At 22.8% G+C, this 18,760-nt stretch overlaps 4 protein-coding genes across 4 annotated transcripts; all 4 read right to left on the minus strand. All coding sequences in view use genetic code 6, as the record gives it.

The window, feature by feature from the left end:
• Positions 1-804: 804 nt before the first annotated feature.
• Positions 805-2,136, minus strand: TTHERM_00469150 (hypothetical protein; the record flags this gene model as incomplete). Its single annotated transcript, XM_001025111.3, has 1 exon — positions 805-2,136. The coding sequence occupies one exon, from the start codon at positions 2,134-2,136 to the stop codon at positions 805-807; it is 1,332 nt and encodes a 443-aa protein (XP_001025111.1).
• A 1,408-nt stretch (positions 2,137-3,544) lies between these two features.
• On the minus strand, positions 3,545-4,978 carry TTHERM_00469160 (transmembrane protein, putative; the record flags this gene model as incomplete). The annotated part of the gene is made up of 5 exons (XM_001025112.2): positions 3,545-4,050; positions 4,121-4,345; positions 4,402-4,466; positions 4,601-4,686; positions 4,793-4,978. The coding sequence occupies 5 exons, from the start codon at positions 4,976-4,978 to the stop codon at positions 3,545-3,547; spliced, it is 1,068 nt and encodes a 355-aa protein (XP_001025112.2).
• An 857-nt stretch (positions 4,979-5,835) lies between these two features.
• On the minus strand, positions 5,836-7,461 carry TTHERM_00469170 (zinc finger, C3HC4 type (RING finger) protein; the record flags this gene model as incomplete). Its single annotated transcript, XM_001025113.4, has 6 exons — positions 5,836-6,102; positions 6,222-6,376; positions 6,443-6,563; positions 6,634-7,181; positions 7,274-7,357; positions 7,431-7,461. The coding sequence occupies 6 exons, from the start codon at positions 7,459-7,461 to the stop codon at positions 5,836-5,838; spliced, it is 1,206 nt and encodes a 401-aa protein (XP_001025113.4).
• A 681-nt stretch (positions 7,462-8,142) lies between these two features.
• On the minus strand, positions 8,143-18,120 carry TTHERM_00469180 (transmembrane protein, putative; the record flags this gene model as incomplete). The annotated part of the gene is made up of 12 exons (XM_001025114.2): positions 8,143-8,329; positions 8,426-8,530; positions 8,586-8,794; positions 8,846-9,101; positions 9,183-10,445; positions 10,501-10,549; positions 10,603-10,812; positions 10,943-13,296; positions 13,603-16,370; positions 16,431-17,049; positions 17,104-17,533; positions 17,811-18,120. 12 exons carry the CDS (start codon positions 18,118-18,120, stop codon positions 8,143-8,145), a joined length of 8,760 nt encoding a protein of 2,919 aa, XP_001025114.2.
• Positions 18,121-18,760: the final 640 nt, after the last annotated feature.

An 18,760-nucleotide genomic window follows, 5' to 3' on the forward strand; every position in this document is an offset into this window, starting at 1 on the left:
AGAAATTTTCTTTTCAAAATTTATTTTATTCAAAAAAAATTAAATTAATTCGTCAATTCAAAAAATGTGATGATAACAATCAAATTAAAGATATTATTATTTGATTTTTAAATTTTGTTCATTTCAATTTTAATTAATTATAACAACCAATTAAAATTTGAATATTCAAGACATTTTATTATTGATTTATACTAAAACTGCCTGCAATTTTATTAAAAAGTATCTACATTATATAATAAGCAATACTTTAGTTTTGTTTGTATTAACCCATTTCAAATACTTCAAAATTTGACATCAATAAATGATAATTATAAAAATGAAATTTTTATTAAATATAACCAAAAAGCGATTAAATTTTTTAATTATTTACCAACCTGAATTATTTTTTATAAATATATATTTTCTGTTTATAAAATGTTAAAAAAAGATTTAAAATATTAAATAAAATTCTTATTTAAATATTCGTTAATTGAAACCAAAATAAATATTAATTATTAAATTTTATAAATAGTATCAAAATAAATTTAATTTAAAATTTTAAAAATATTTGTAAGAATTTAAATTATTCTACTGAGAAATAAATTTTATTTCAAAAAAATAATAAATAAAAAATCTTTACAAATTAAAATTAAACTTTCACAAATAACTGAAGTATGAATTTATGAATTTTTTTTTTTTGTAGAGCAAATTCTTTTTTTAAACTAGAGAAAAACAAAATATTTTGTAAATAAAATAATTAATATAAATATAAATTAATTCACTTTTATATATAAAATGACAGTAAGATTAAGTAATTATTAGTAATCAAAGATTTGCCCTCAATAATAAATTATTAAGTGATTCGATATAAGAATTTTAGTATGTTTTTGGATTCATAATTTTATTTTATTGTTGTATCATATTGAATGCCTTTTTCATGTGAAGGAATTTTTCTTAGTTAACAGGAGTAAGAAATTTAAGGATATGAGGTGTTTTTAAAAAGCTGTATATTGTGTGATAAAAGTCTTTTGAGTAATGATTACAATTTGCTACCTATTTTTCTAGATTTTTTTAATTTAATACATCTTCGACTGAAATGTGCTTTCTAAATGCTTTTTCAAAAACTTAGAACAAGTTGTTGCTTTGATAGTCATGCAATGTCATGTTTCCTAATAAACACTAACAGAGAGTTTCTAAAGATTCTTAAATATCATGGACACATGTTGTTTATACTTACTTATCAAATTCACTCCAAGGTTTCTGACCAAGCTTTTTTCTTTTTTCCTAAGCTTCTATACACCATGATTCAATTTATTCATCATCCCAAAGCAGATAATCTCTATTTCTACTATCAAAAAACCAAAATTCAATATTTTCATTATATTTATGAGCAATAAAAGATCCCCAGTGATTAGTAATTCCAAGCATCATTACAAATACAAGGTGTTAGTTTTTTTTATTAAACTTGATAAATTAATCAATCATTTGTTATAGTTCCTTTTATTAATAGTCTCCTAAGACAATACGGCCAAACTAGTATTCCCATGAGTAGTACATAACTTAAAAATTATTTTAATTACAAAGAGCTTAATTAAATCTTGGATGTTATTTTAGGCAAATATTCAAATAGGAACGCTCAAAGTCTCCATAGTGAACATCTTTTTATCTCCATGGCCATTTATCATTCTTAGCTTCATATTTGAGCTTATATTGCCATATAAATTAGGAAATTTCATTCTTAAATTTCCAAAATTCGCCACTAGAGAGTATTCTTAATTCTCTGTTTAAGTTTTGCTCTTTTAAAGCTTCCATAACCTCAAGTATGTTAAATGAAGCATGGTAGCCACAGACGTTTGCTACAAACTATTAATGTACTTTAGCATGATTAAGATAATATTTCTACTATGATAAGTAATGAGTAAATGGAATTTAGCGTATGACCTCAATAGAATTTCTGTCGAATATATCTTTAATCATTACAATTTAATTTTTATCATGCTATTCTTCAATCTCCATTTTAATTTAGTTTTTGACTTCATATTTTTTTGAGCTAAAAGATTTAAACACATCATCAAACATTTCATTAAGACAGCTATTGATGATTAAGTCTCTTTCGTTATTATCATCAATTTCTATTTAAATAGTATATTTAACCATTTTACTATCTTCTCTTCTAATTTTATCTAAATAAATGATTTATGAAATTCTTTTTCAAATTAAAATATTCTAATAGAAATGTCAATCTATTTATTTGATGAATCTAATTATTGAGTTAGTTGTTTTAGATTATTTTTATATTCAGTTAATTATTATTTTTTTTTTTTGTTTGATTAAATCTTGATGTAGACAATAATTTTGATTCCTAGCCAAGCTTGTACAATCAAAATATAATCTATTTTTAATTTCAAAAGATTAGATCTAATAAAGTCTGATTCAGCGAGGACTTTTCGATCTACTTGTAATCATCAATGTTAAATATTAATATTTATTATGCTTTGTTGATAGACAAATATCCTTTATTATAAATTAAAAATAAAATATTTGATAACAGTTAATTTATTATAAAATATTGATTAATTTTATATTAAAATACATTTGTTATATAAATATTTAATTTTGATCTTTATTTTTAGTATAATTTTATTTCATCCATTGATAAATATTCTAAGTATTACATTAATAAAATAATTTGAGCAGAGCTTAATAATATAATAATAATTTTTATAACATAAAATTCTAAACTTACTTCATGAATAAAATGATTTAATCCCTAAAAAAAATGTTTGATTTATTTTTAAAAGATTTTAAAAATTATTTATGAAATGGAAATTATTCAGTGTTTTTTATCTTGAAAACTTGAAAATAAAATTTTTGGATAAGTAGAAGTAATTAAATATTACTGTAATTTGAATTATTTTAAATACAAGATTAAATTGCTCTTTGTATGTAATTTAAATTTGTCTATATTTTTAGCTCCTACTGATCCCCCTCCAATTAGCACAATAAACTTATAAAATTTAAATTTTTTAATTTATGAGGTGGGGCTCTAGAAGTAAAGTGATAGTGAATCATAATTATGACATCTTGTTAAAATTTAAAGTAAGTTTTCAGTTAAGCAAGTAAGGCTCATTTTAAGCAGTCTTAACATTTAACAATTTTAAAAGATGAAATTTATGAAGTCATAAAATATGGATGAGTAAATTATTGTTGAAAAAGGAAATGTGTATTAGACAATATGAGAATAAATATTATGGTACATTATAAAATATGTCATATTAGCTAATTAATTATTTGATATATTTAAATAGATATAAATATTAAAATATTTCATTGTTGGTAAATTTTATTTTATTTTATTTTCTTTCTATATTTTGTTTGTTTTCTTAATTTGTATAAATTTTATTAATATTTCTTTGATTTAAATAAGCTGTTTTAAACTAATTATTCATTTTATTTGTTTTTTTATCGTCTACTTTAAGTAATAAACTAATTTCTAAATACTTTTTTGCATGTTGCTATGGTTATTGATTTTTTAAATTTTTGATGCAGAGATTTAATACATTTTTCAAGAGTTAGCCAAATCAATAGTAGTATTGTAATAGCTTTTGCTTTCGTAAGTATTTTTTTGCTTTTTCTTCTCGTTTTTAGGATTTGAAAAAGATTTTTCTCTAGCATTTTGGTTTTCATTGAATCCATATTCATTTTGGTTTTATGGAGTTAGTATCTTATTATAAACTTAGTACTCACTTTCATCTTCATCTTCTTCCTCTCCTTCATATATTTTATCATTTTACTAAAGGGATAGGTATTATTTAGCTGGTTGATGTGCCATGCTGCTAGAGTTGTTTCTATCTGATTTAGTAGTATGACTTTTTTAATTTTAAGCATCACTATCAGTGTTTTAAAGTACATCCATAGATTTGAGAGCTTTCTTTTTTTTATTGGGAATCGAATTTTCGATGTCACTTATCACTGAGTCTGTATATTAAGAACAATTTTCAAAGAAATCAACTTATTATTTCTAATCATTTCTTTCTTCACTCGTCTAATCTTTGTCTGAAAAAAATGCATCTTTAATTTATAAATTAAATTTATGAGATCGGTTTTCATTTTATTTCTTAAAAAAAAGCAATTCAATTACTTTATTTAGATAATGAAGTTTGAACAGGAGTTGTAGATTTTTGCTCTTCTTATAAAGATACTTGGAAGTTTTCGTAGGTAAATTTCTTACATAATTTATAGGCTCTTTTCATTTTAACGAGAAGAAAAATGCTTATAAAAAGACTGAAGGTTTGAATCATAGTAAATACAAATCCAAGGATAATATCACTTAATTCTATTTATGCCTTGGAATAATTAGGATCATCTATAATAAGAATTAATTAAATTTTTATTAATAAATCTATAATAATTGAATTTTACTTTTAGAGTATCTAACTATAACGTTAAGGATTAATGCATCGTATATAAGGCCTATTGTAGCTGATCTTTATTCATATTAATAAAAGATTTATTAAAGGATATTTTAATACAAGCAAAAATAATTTAGTTTAATTAGCATTAAAAATGTATTATGAATCAATTAAATTTAGCTAGATGCATAAAAAGATTAATATATTACGCCACGCTGTGCACTAAGAATAGTTTTACTTTTCTGAAGTATGTTAAATATATGAGAATTAAAGCTAACAACAGTCCAAAAGCGCTCTATTATTTTTTTAAAAAAGCAATATTATTAATTATTCTGCTTAAAACAAACAGTGAGCACAAAAATCATTTCATAACAAAATATTCATAAAGTTATAAACAGTACCTGTGTTATTCCTAATACTAGCCTTAACTAAAACTAAGATTTAATAACTAGATTCAGTATGAAGATTGCAATAGAGCTGCATAATATAATTGCAGCTATTGAATAATTTAATTTACAGCATTTATTTAATTTTTTTTTTCCAGTTTCTGATATCTCTAACAGAGGCATGGATTTATCTTGATCCATATTTAAGAAATTGAATAGCTAATAGTAAATTCAGTTAAATTTTCGAAACTCTAAGATAAAATGACAATTTTTTAAGTGAATTTGAAATATCAAAGGATTCAGATTCCTTTATTTGGTTATGCTTATCTAAATGAGCTTTTTAGAGAGATATTTGATTTATTAAGTAATAAAGATTAATAATTACCAGATTTTCTTTTATTACTAAAACTTTGCTTTTTAAATTCCTATAGTATTAGAATGTAAAAAAAAGTTAAGCGTAAGTTAAGTTAATCATGAATAAATACCTAAATTAATATGTTATTGAATACTTTTAATAATATTTTCAACAATACAAAAATATTACTCTGTCTCTCTGCCTGTCTCACTAACTTACATCCTGTTTTAGTATCTCAATTTTATAGCTAATTCTATTTCCAAAAAGATTTGGAAAAAGATTGATTTAGGCTAATAAATTAATAAATAATTTAATTAATAAGCCCTAAATACAAATATAATTTGGACAAAATTTCTAATTAGAATAATCTTACTTACAAGTTTTAATTTAGACAAGTTTACATGACACAAATATTTTTCTTAATTTTTGCGAAATTAATTAAATTAAAAGAAGATTATTCATTCTTACACAATTTTAAATAAAAAAATGTAAATAAAATTGATGAAAATCATTTTTTGATTTCTAGACCGTCAATTAAAACTTATCTCGTCCCCCTCAAAAAATATGAAAAATAAAAATTTATCTTTAAATCTGCTTAATGCATTTACTCACTCAACTGATAATTTTATCCAGTGTTTATAACTATTTTACATGTAAAATTTACAAATAATATGAATTTAAATATATTAACTTGTTATGTGTTTCAAACTTAAATGAATTATTTGCAAACTGGACAATTTTTTTCGTTTTTTAACCACTGGTTGATGCAATCAGGATGGTAAAAGTGTTTGCAAGGATTTAGCTCTTTCACCTTTTCATTATTTTCAAAATCACATTAACATATAGAACATAGGGCACTCTAATCTTTCATTCTCAACTTATCATATCTGATTTCTTTTATTTTATTAATATCTTCTGGTTTCATACCTCTACTCACATATCCTATCTAATCCTGCAGGTTGATAATTTCCTTTTATCAAAAATAATTAATTTAACAAAATTTTCAAAATTATAAATGAAAATATATCTGTTTATCTGATAATAATTTTCATCATATTTGATGATAATTTAGAATTAATTAAGACTTACTTCATATGTCATATTATCTACATTTGGGGCTTAATTTTAATTATTATTTTCTTGCTCAATTTACTCTAATGCCAGCATATAGGCATATTACCTCTAAATCTCCATTTCTTCTCTCTATCTTTATCTCCTTTATTACTTTTATTACTCCTATAGCTCTGGTTATATTTATTTATTAATTGATTAATATAATTAATAAATTAAATGCTTAATTAAATAAATACTTCTTTGCTAATCTTTGTTTTCATAATCTTACAATTTCTATTCTAAATCTTTTACTTTTTCTTACAATTTAATATTTTCTTAGTAGAGATTAACATCCTTCTCACGATATTTCTACAATTCCTAAAAATAATCATAAAAAGACAAATAAACTCAAATATTATTTTTATATAAATATCTATTAACTAATTACTCTTTTTAGGTTGAAGTTTTCTTGCTAAAGGTCGTTTATAAGCTATTACTACCTTTTTGGAGAGTAATTATTTTAATTTTAAGTTTCGAACTAAAACATGTTTTGAATATTTTAGGCTGAAGTTTATTTGTTTATTAACTACTACTAATTTAAATTCAGAGGTAATTATCCTTCTGTTGGTTTATTTAAAAATGTTTTTGTAAGAAGCTCATTCTTTTATATTAAGAAATTGTTGTTGTTGTTGCTGTTTGAAATGGGATTGTTATTGTTAGTTGTTGACAAAGGAGTGAATTATTTCTCTGAAAAGTGGTTATAATTTGTAAACTTTTAATTGATATTTGTAGGATTATTAGGCATCTGAGTTTGTGGAATGTTGTTAAACTAAAAGTGATTATTTTTTGAAATGACTTCACTAGTGATATTTTGAGGATTAACTGGCTTAGAAGATATACCTGAAGCTAAAAAAGATTGCGGTTATTACTTATTATTAAGTTGCTAGCTACTTAAAATATAATTATTCCTTTAGTCATCACTTTGAACAGGAAAGCCTATGTAAATTTAGAAAAGTTATTGTTAATAAGTATTTAATAATATAAAATGGAGAAAGATCTATTTTGTCGCAGATGTAAGAAAATTTTACTTGTTCCGTTATTATTGGGTAAATTACTTCTACGATTAAGTGGAAGTAAATTTGTATTCGTTTTACGAACTTAGAAAGTCTGATCTTAGTTTGATTTTTTTGAGTATAAGTAAAATTAATAAAAATCTAATTGAATTAAAATTTTATTATTGCTTACTGGTTTAGTTCTTTTTGAAATATCCCTCCATTTTTTTATATTTGTCTTCTTTTTTTGTTCGAGTATTTATTTAATATTTTTTATGAAAATAAAGCTGATCTATTATCTTTCAAATTTTTCTTTAATTTTTAGATTTTGTTGATTTCCAACGCATTTAATGAATATAATTAATTAGTTAATTATTTTAAGGATCAAATATGCAATCAAGCAAGCAAACAAGCAAATTAAAAATACTAATAGCAATGCTTGCTTTGCTGATTCGATTGTTAATAAATAATATATATTTACATATTAAATAGTATTTTTTTAAATTAAGAGCAGTGAAGTAAAATTTCAAAATAATATTTTGTTTGAATAATTAATTCTATTTTTACAAACTAAAGCTTTGAATGATTTTTTAAAAAAAAATAAAAATTACTTCCATTAAATATTTCTTGATTTCTACTTTCAAAAATTCAATTGCTTTATATTTATTTTCCCTTCCATTTAAATTAAACATTTCAGTAAAATATTATTTATCAATCTAAATTGAAAATAATTGTGATAAAATTATGAAATATCATTTCAATTTATAAGTTAATGAAGTTATACTCAAATAAACCCACAAAACAGAATTATATATTTTCAAAACAAGAAATTTATTTTTTAAATATTTTTGAAATAAATTAATTTAAAACACTATTTTAACTAGATCATGGAAATTACTTAGCAATCAATCTGATTTTTTAATTTGACATTATTTTTATTCTTAGTTTTAAATTGTTTAAACATATTAAGTATTATATTTCACAAAAATGCTATCATTTTCATCATCATATTCAGAAGGAATACATTACTGGCTTTAATTCTTATTAATGTTATTTTTAGATGTTGTTTCAACAGTATTTTTATCAAAATTGCTAGTTTATTTATTTATTATCAAAAATAATATTAAAAAAAATTAATAAATATTAAAGATTAATTTTGTTTATTATAAAAATAAAATATTTATTTACCTTTCATTTGTAGTCTGTTAAACAGAAGATGTTATTTCAAAGTTGCTTATTTTACTTAATTTAATCATTTTATCTTGATTTTTATTTTACTTTTATTAAAGAGGCCTACATTTTTTATATATAGATATTTATAATTTATAAAACTTATTCTAATATTTACCCATTTTAACTGAGACTATTCCTTAAAACTATACTTTTCTTTAAAGATAATGACTGTATTCCACCAACTTATGAATTATTGCTAGATTTTTGAATTCTCTTTAAAATAGGATTGCTGCTTTTGTTATTACCATCATCAATAATAATGCTATCTTGAATTAACAAAGACTTCTTTTTCAAATTAGTATTTTTATCTATTGATGATACCATCTTTTTAAAATTTATTTAACTAAAATTTTTTTATTTTAATCTATAAATTACTTCAAGAGTGGTACTATTTTAGATCATTTCAGGGAAAATAGACTATTAATATAATATATCTTTTGTAATCTAAGGCTGATGAGATTCTGTGGTGTTTAAATTATTTTAAGCATATAATTGTGAAATCTATTAGGAACTTCTCATATCCTTTAATTTGTATTTCTAAATGGGTGTAGATTCACCTAAATTAAAAGGTGCAAACATACAGGCATTTTTATTTTTTTTTCTTCTTTTTAAAAAGTCACCAACTACCCATCTATTTTTAACAAAGGTTATCAAAATAAAGAAATAAATAAATAAACAAATAAATAAAGAAATAATAAAAACAAATATTTACGCTAGATTTCTCCATAAAATTCTGGTTTGAGATTGATTAGACTTAAAATACTTTTGAAAACAAGAGTATACTTTAGGAAGCTTCTTTTAAAGGCAAGAATTAAGAAGAGATTTTAACTTTACAAAACTTTTATTTTTCTTAATGACTTTGTAAACAAGTATGCTGATAAATAGATAATTTATAGAGCAGATTAAATAAGCAAAAAAGTTTTAGTATTTATCATTTTATGACTCTAAAACAGCAAGAAAATAGAGTAAAAGCTATACTAATGTGCTATATTTCTCAAGGTTATTTAAAGAAGTTTTCCTAAAGGGCTGCATTTTATTTAAAAGTATGAAATAAAATAACAGTACCAACGTACTCATTATCCCTTTTATCTAATTATTTTATGAAAACATGTTTATGCAAATTGTTACAAGAATTCTTTTGAGAATCTTTAAAATTTCCCAAAAATAATTTTATGGAGTATATTCTAAATAAAGCAGACCATATCTTAGGATATTCAAAAAGTTATTTAGCTTCTTTCTAATAGATATCAATAAGTAAAGTTTGAAGATTAAGGAAAATAATTAAATCAAAAGAAGAGGTAAAATCAAAGAAACAAACAAATCTAAATGATCTTTTCCCCAACATTCCATTGAAATGTAGAGCTTTACAAATGATTTATTACCTATCTACCTGCAACTTATGCTTGATATTAGGATTTACATGATACTATATTAAGTAAACAAGGAAAATAAAATGAGTGCATTTGTCCAAGTATAAAACTTAGATTAAACTAACTTGAAACAGACTAAGATTTTGTAGACTATAGCAAATATGCAAATGTAAAATATTGCATTTAAGTGTATCCATATTATCCTTGCATAATTTAATGATAAAAATTCAAAATTATTGATCAGAAAGCAATCTAAAGAAAATGAAGTTTGGCTAAATGAATCACCCAAAAAATCAACAAATAAGTTAAAATCAGCATATCTAACTGAGACTTGCTTGAGACCTGATATAATTTAAAAATAATCGTTTGCTATTTTGATGTAAGCAGCAGTCAAGCTAATGAACGAACTTCTGCCTAAGCTGATCATTTTAATTATTCTCATAACTTCTACTTGTATAGTTGCCTTGGCCCTATCTATTGTTTGCTTTACCGACCACAATAGATAAAAGCTCATAAAAATAATTATGCCAGCAATTAATATATGCTATTTTATTTCATTTTTACAAGGCATACAATCAAAGTTATACATATTTAGCTTAGAATATCTATTCACATTTTAAAAAATGTTTATTTATTTTAAAATGATTTATTTTTAATTACTTTTAATTGAATATTTTTCCTTCTATGTCACAGTCTTCGCATAGAGGACCTGAATATTAAAAACATGTTTTTTTTAATAAATTTATTAAAAATGGATATTACCTAAATGACCCTCTTTGCAAGTATCATTACCTGCACAATTACTTGGATTATTTACACATTCCAAGATTTAATCAGTCTCGTTATTAAGTCTCCAAAAACCAGGATTTAGGTATATTTAACTAAAAGAACAATAGCTTGCTTAGGGAGGACATAACATGCATTTTTAATTGTTCTTCTCTCGACTTAGAGGGTCAATCAAAGAATATAGACCTATTTTTTTAATTAAAATTAAGTTAGTTGTTTACATTTTTTAATGAATGACTTAAATTTATATGAAAATTATGTATTTTCAATTTAAAAAGAAAATGTTTGATTAAAAATTAATTTAATTATTTTGTACCATCAGAGCACTATCTGCATGTAAAATATTCTTTAAAAGTATCTTAGCTATAAACTTCTCCTTGTAAACAGTCTCTGAAATATATATTTAGTTTTAAATTGTTTTAAAGCATATTGGTTTCTTTTTCGTTTGATTAATTAAAAGGAGGGGGAATAGATGCTGAATTCAATTCTAAGGATGACTATTTGCTTGGAATACCAATTATTTGATTAGTAAATTAAAAGACAGACTCATTCAAAGTTTAGTTATGGATTAACTATATGGCAGAATAGTCATTCAATCTTACATTTTAAAAATTTTACAGACTGAGCACAAATACAGCTTATGGCGTATCTTAGATGCTAATCTTCCTATTTTCGTCATCTAATAGAACAAAGCTAATATCAGCATACTATCCGCTTCTTACATTACTATAATAGTACTCTGATTATTTCTGCTTTTAAATCTATTTCTAAAGTGTTTAGATTTTAATGGGACGACTGCCAATATTCTATCCGAATATTTTACATTAATTTTGTAAGAAATTATTTTGTTAAATGATTTTATTAACTAAATTTTATTTTACAAACTAGCTCACTTAAAAATAGTAATAATAAATACTTCCTCCTACTAAAGCATAATTTTAGTTAAAGATGTTTTTTTTTAAGTCAAAAACAACATTTATTGCACAGACTGCTCCTCCAAGTAATTTTGCTGTGTTATTATGAAAGGAACTTTAATATATTTCCATAGCTTAAGATGAGATATAGCTATTCTACAAATACACTCCAGTACAGAAGTAGCCTTAGTTATCTCTGAAAATAGAACCAGTTATATTTAGTTAACTATTTGAAAGAAACACAATTCCTTTCAAATTTGTGCTAATTATATTTCTATAAACAGATTAATCTATATTTGCATTTATATTTTATCCATAAATTACATGATCAAAATTTTTAATGTTTTCAAAAAAACTCTTATAAACAAATAGCCTTGATTACTGTTACAAAATAATCAAAGAATTGATTTTATCTGGTTAGCTTAGCAGATATTCTTTGACTTAGCTATCATATTCTACTAATATGTTAGGAATAGACATTGAATTTTAACTTTGATTAAAATTACTAAGTAAAAATGTATTCAAATTAGGCTTGTACTCAAAATGAAGGGTGACATTTTAAATATCTTCATAAAGGAATGGGTATTTATTTAATTAGTTTTCAGAAGTTTTTGGATAGTAATTTTATTAAATAAACCTGATCTATTACTATAGAAGAGTTTTTTAGATGTTTCTGATTGTAATTTATGATAGAGTTGTCTAACCAGATTCTGTTACCATTAAATTATCAGTTATGTTATTATTATAGATTGAGATGTTTTTCATGCTAAGAGAAGAATTATTTATTTGATATTCATGGGAATACATTTCATTTAATAAAATCGCAGACTGTTAGTATAAATAAGAAATTCCAGAATTCATATAAAAATGGGTATTGCAATGTTAGTGATTAGAGATGCCAGCTAGAAAGAATATTTTAGAGAGAATTCCTTGGTTATATTTAATTATTAAATTTTCAATAAAAAGCTAATTTGAATTATCTATTAAGAATATTTTAGATTAAGAAAGTACACTTCTAGTAACTTAAATTTAAGAAATACTTATTTCAGCTCTGTTCGTTAAAAGAGTCTCAGAATATATTTTTATTAAAGTGCTATTATTTAAAAAACAGGAGTCTATATTGAAGTTAAGTAGATTTACATATTGAGAATTTATTATTTTGATTCCGCTGCTGTTATTTAAAGATTAGTATTTATAATTTACATTCATAAAAGTCACATTTGAAATGTTTTTAATATTAAGATGAATAGGTTATTATAAGTATTTATTACTCATAGGAGGATTAATTCCTATCTATGTAGGATCTGTTGTGTAGTAGAAATCAAGGTTTATAAACGTAATATTTTAATTTAGTCCATAGTTATTTGTGATATTTAAGTAATAATTTTTATTTTGCTAAATCTGATTTTATTGAGGTAGCAAGACCACATTTTCAATGATAAATTGATTCCACAATCCTATATCATAAATGTAGTGATTTTTATTATTTTGAAATGGAATCTCAATATTTTTTTTTTAGTTGCTTAACCCTTTTAAATGCAAGGTGCTATTATATTTAAATTTTAAATCAGGTAATTCTTTTAGCTTCTACTTCATGTTCAAACTAATCATAATGTAAAACGAGTCAAAATTTTTTACTGTTGTGTCATATGTTGTTTCTAAAAACTTCAGAGTTTTTTAGATTATCAAGAAATCAGTTTCTAAGATATTATGCTAACAAATTTTCTCTTATCCTTAATCAATCGGGATAATGTGCCTATTTAAAAATTGAATTTATATTATTAAATATTTCACAAAAATTTTATTAAAAAAGTAATAAATTTTGCATAATAATAGAAGAAAAGTTAATTTAAAGAGCTATTAAATTATTTAAGTAAATTTAAAAAAAATATAGCAAAAATCTAATAATACTAATAATAATAAAGTAAAAGATTTCTTTTTAATATTTGAAATAAGAAGATTTAATAAATTATTTAAATTAGAAAATCTAATAAAAACAATAAAATTCTTAATAAAAATAGGAAAATTGAATGAAAATAAAATTAATTAATAGTAGAATTACATCATCAAGCCTTTTTCATGATATCCTCTTATTTGGATGTTTTGGTTTCCTTGATTATCAACTAGCACATTTATATTTGAGATTACAGGAAAATTTAAGTAAGTAATCTGCTTTGACTCAATATTTAATTGGTTAGAATTGGGAAATGTTCTTTATTTGGAATTTAAACTGTTTACAAGCTATATTATCTTATAACCCTTTTAGCAAGTTGCCAAAAATACTTTATTTTATAAGTAAATGATCTTTTAGAAATATCCTAATTAAGAATCTATTAGGTAGTAGGATTAGACTATAGTTAAAGTGTTTTTAGGCTATTAAATGTTCACCTAAACTTAGTATATATTTATCTAAAAGTCTGTTAGAACTAAAATTATATTAGATTTGCTGCATGATATTAATTAGGAATTAAATTCACTTAATGGTATTAATATACTTTTCCAATGTTTCATTGTCTAAATATCAACAAACTGCAATCTTTATAATCTAGGAATTATGAAAGCTATATAGCCACTCTCTTGTGAAATTATTAAATCGTTTGGTTGAGCTTAAATATTACTTTTATCAGCATATTAATTTAATAGAGTTAGATTTAGATTGAAAATATTTGAGAATTGTATTGAGTTGCAATTATTTTGATTGCTTTGTGGGCTAAAGTATTCTTAAATGCTTTCTCTATCCTAAAAACAAAGTTGATTTTCATTTTATTTATTTGCTAAAGCTTAGCCATCAAATTCTAGAATAAATTTGCTAATTATTCCCACTCTATCGAATGAAAACAATATAATGCTCTTTTCATTTTGTGAGATTGATATTTTGACCCCTTAGATTTGAGATTTGTGGGATTATGAGTTAATATTACTCATTTATTTTAAGTCAGATGTAACAACAATTATTTAACCTGAGTAGTATGAGATAAGTAGAAAATCTTGAGTTAAGAAAAAGATATCCTCTATTGTTTACATTTAAACTTAAGTCTTTTGAATATCATTTTACTAAAATTGTATTGAAGAAAATTTTTTAATATTTATCTCGTTTCCTTATCCAAGACACACAATATATAAGTTTATTTTGTTGAGAATTCTGTTTATTCCATATAAATAGTTGGAGTTAGTCTTAGATTAAATTATGGTTTCATTTTTTATTTGAAAACTCTTGAATTAAAAAACTGATTTGGTTTATAGGTCACTTATTTGGATAGCTAGCAACTAATTTTAGCAGTTAATTACTAAAATTTCTAAAGCATTTATTATCTAAATAGGTTTACAGTTGAAACCTTAATGAATTAATTTAAATTTGTCTATTTGAGAGTCCCAAAATTCTACAGTCCCCACGCTTTTCTTACTCACAATTTAAGAATAAACCAAAAGGCTATTTGCTTGGAAGTAAACTGCTTGCTAAATAGATTTTTTCATTTGCATAGTTTTGAGCATGAAGTCAGGATTTGTAAATTGGAACATATTTAAAGTAATAATACTTTATTTTGTACAAATGATTAAGAGTCTAGAATATATAGAAAAAAATATTTAATCAACAATGGTATTTTAATTATCAATCAAAGCAGAGCCAATTAAATTGCCTTAATCAAGATTCCAAGCTTTCACTTGACCTTACTAGCAAATAAACATAATATTAAATTCATTTTAGATGAATACTTTTGTTACTTAATCTAAGAATTATAATTCGTAGTTTAACTAATAAGATAGCAGATCTTCAAAAGCATTGTCATTTCTTTATTTCTTATATACATATACTATGTTTGACGAAGTTCCAACAATAAGGTAATTTTAAGTTTAATCTGTTTGTAGTAAGGTAATTTCTGAGTTTTGAGTTAAAATTGCTATAGGAAGGAAAGAAGATTACTAAAAAATTTACACTCTACCAGCTTATTCTCCCACTATAAATATATTTTATTGATAATTTACTATCAGCGAAGTACAGTAGCTTATCAAGCTTGAAATTTCCTTTATTATTTTCGCCTGAGTTATACTGTATACATAAATGGTTAAACTTTTCTGAAGAGTAAAAAAAATCTAAGCAGAATTAAATTCTGTAATAAATTTATCTACTTTTTATTTTAAATATAAAGTGGGATTTATCTGATCAAGAGTTAAAGCATTCCATAACTTAATTTAATTTTCAGATTCACAATAAGTGATAATTATTAAGATTTACTAACTACCAGCTTTGATTTGTATAGCACCGTGGCTAACTATTGTTACATTTGAGTTATGGACTCCTTATTTATATTTCAAAACTTAAGAATTATTGAAATCGTAAAGAAACATGTCTATGAAATTTTAATTAGTGTTCTAGTTTTTTCTTAATTAGAAAGCTATACACTATAGTAATTTGGATTAATTTTAATCATTTGGTTGTAAAGGTGTGTTCAAAATTTAAATAAATAACAAAAAAGCTTATTCTTATTTACTCCATGTAAGGGGTTTTATTATATAATGTTATAAAGATAAATTATCAATACTAATTTATGATAATTAATATTGATTTTAATTGTATTCACTGAAATAGATAGTATTTTATTCATTATCCATTTAGAAAAAAGATAAACCTTGAATTTAATTATCTAAAATGGCAATTTTATGATGTATTTAAAAAGGAGCCTGTGTATTTAATTTCCCTATTGTACCGTCTTTAAAAAGTAATAGGGCAAGCTAGTTATTTTCTTCGTAATCAATAAAACTACTTACTTGTTAGCTTAAGCTGAAATCATAAATGGGCTATAATAAGCTTGAAGAATCAAGTATAATTACCTAACATTTTTAATTTATTTAAGATTAATATATCATATTAAATGGATTTCGTTTTATTACTCTTTAGTCTGAAAGTGCTATGAGGATGTTTGCTGATTTTATCGAAACTGTCAAAATGCTAGAATTAAAATTGTTGAGATAGGTTTTAAGAATTTAAAAAGAGTTAGTATCAATGGCTTAAAAGAATTATTTATTATACAAAATGATCAGATTGGTTTCTTCTATTTGTTTTAGTTAAACATTTTAAATATGCTATTTTGTATAATTAATATGATTTGTAAGATTAAAATATTTATAACTATAGTTTAACAGCCTAGTAGAGGTAGCAATAAAAATATGTTTTTAGTTAGAGTTGACATGTAATTGGTATTATTATTTAAAAGCTATTTGAATTGTTTATAGAAGTTAAGTATTTATGTTCATCTTTGAATCAATTTGAAGGTATTCGACTTGATAAATTTATATATTCGACAAATAGAATAAAATCAAAATTTTATTGATTTAATCATAATAATTGTCTTGATATCCCTAATCTAGATTAATGAATTTTTAGAGAGGTTGGCCTTCTACTTAAGAAAACTTTAAGTAATCTATCTTTGCAGATGTCAAACTATCAATCTTATAGATCTTCAAAAGAAATAAATTTAAAGGTTCAACCAATAGCTTTATGTTTATGATACTTTATAAAAATTATATAAATTAAAATATAAATTATATATTCAATAAACAATACTTAAAAGGCTTAAGTAATTCTTCTCTAAACACTGATAAATCTTAGTTAGCATCTTTGACTATAGATAATACTACAATCTTTGTTTATTCTGAAATTACAAATATTTTTGTTGTTTTTTGGTAAAAAATCTTCGTTGGGGCTTCTATCTCTTCATAGATAGTAATTAAAATACCACTCCAGTAATCCCAAACTGCTATAGTTTTATCTAGTTATATTGTGACAAATATTCCCCTCACATTATCAATTGCCATATCTAAAACTTCATTTAGCTAAGTGTTTTATTTATCTAAATACTTTTTCAATGAAGAATCATCATAAAATAACTAAGTCTCTTTTGAGTAATTCCAAGCATCAATTTCAAAATATTAAAACCTGACTATAATTTAGTTTTCAAAATCAAAAACAGCATTTACTTTTTTATCATCATTTTCTTGATATTTTAATATTAAAAAATATTGATAAAAAGTGGGTAAATTATATTATTTTAAAATTAACCATAAACTTTCCTTAAAACTAAACTGAAAAGAGAGAGAGAATTTTTTTTACAATTCACTTAATCTTAATCTTAAAATTTCAAAAAATGTATCAAAAAACGGCAAATTTTAAAAAATATCCTGTTAATTGAAAACACCAAAAATAAATTTAAAAGAATATTTTTTTTATTTAAATAAAAAATAATAGATAATTAAATTGAAAAAATTATTTACTATTAACTTATTGAAGCTAAAAGTTTGTTTAGGGTAAGAGACATTTTATTGAATCTAAGCTTTCCTTTATTGAGTCATAAATATAAAAACCTTCTGATTCTCTTTTGGTTTATATGACGATATACTTATCGAGCTAAAAAATATTAGTTATCTTAGAAAAAGATATTCTCTTTTTCATGAAGCTAATACTACCATCGCTTGTATATGGACAAATGAAAATACTATCACTACCGTCGTGAAAAATAATTTTCTTTGTCAAAGAAATATATGATACTTAAGATATATGTTCTAATTTAGTTGGAACTGTCATCTCATTTATAAATGTTCCTTTTCTTTAGGAATAAATTTAAATTATACTATTGTTTAAAAAAAGAACTATCAATTAAGCATCATCTAGCATAAGATACTTAATAATCTTGGCTTGCTGAGAATTGATTTACCAGTACACATTATTGTAATCAAATGATCTTGCAATTAATTATTATTAACTTTAAGAAATACCTACAATAGAGTTGATTGAGGCCAAATAATTTTGTGTTTCTACAATTATTTGATCGTTATTAAATTAAATAATTTATTATTAAATATTGTTAATATCATCTTTTTATATTTTAAGTAATAAAATCTATCTATTTTAAAGGAACAGCAAAACACAAGAGTGATCAGCTCTGTCAAAAAAGGAAATATGAACAATTTTGTCATTCAAATTAAAAGTTTAATTAATTGTATAGTTATAAAAATGAAATACTTGTACCTATTTTACATAATAAAATACTCTTAATATTTACATTAGATTAAAAAAAATTTATAATTAAAAAGTATTTTTGATTTTTTCTTAACTTTAATATTACTTCAGCTTACTTTTACTTAATATAAATTTTTGTAAATATTTTTGCAAAAAAAAAAAACTATGTCAAAATATTGATGAAGCAATGAAGCAAATCTAAGTT

This window comes from Tetrahymena thermophila (genome assembly GCF_000189635.1).
Source record: "Tetrahymena thermophila SB210 genomic scaffold scf_8254371, whole genome shotgun sequence".
NCBI classification, from domain to species: Eukaryota; Ciliophora; class Oligohymenophorea; order Hymenostomatida; family Tetrahymenidae; genus Tetrahymena; species Tetrahymena thermophila.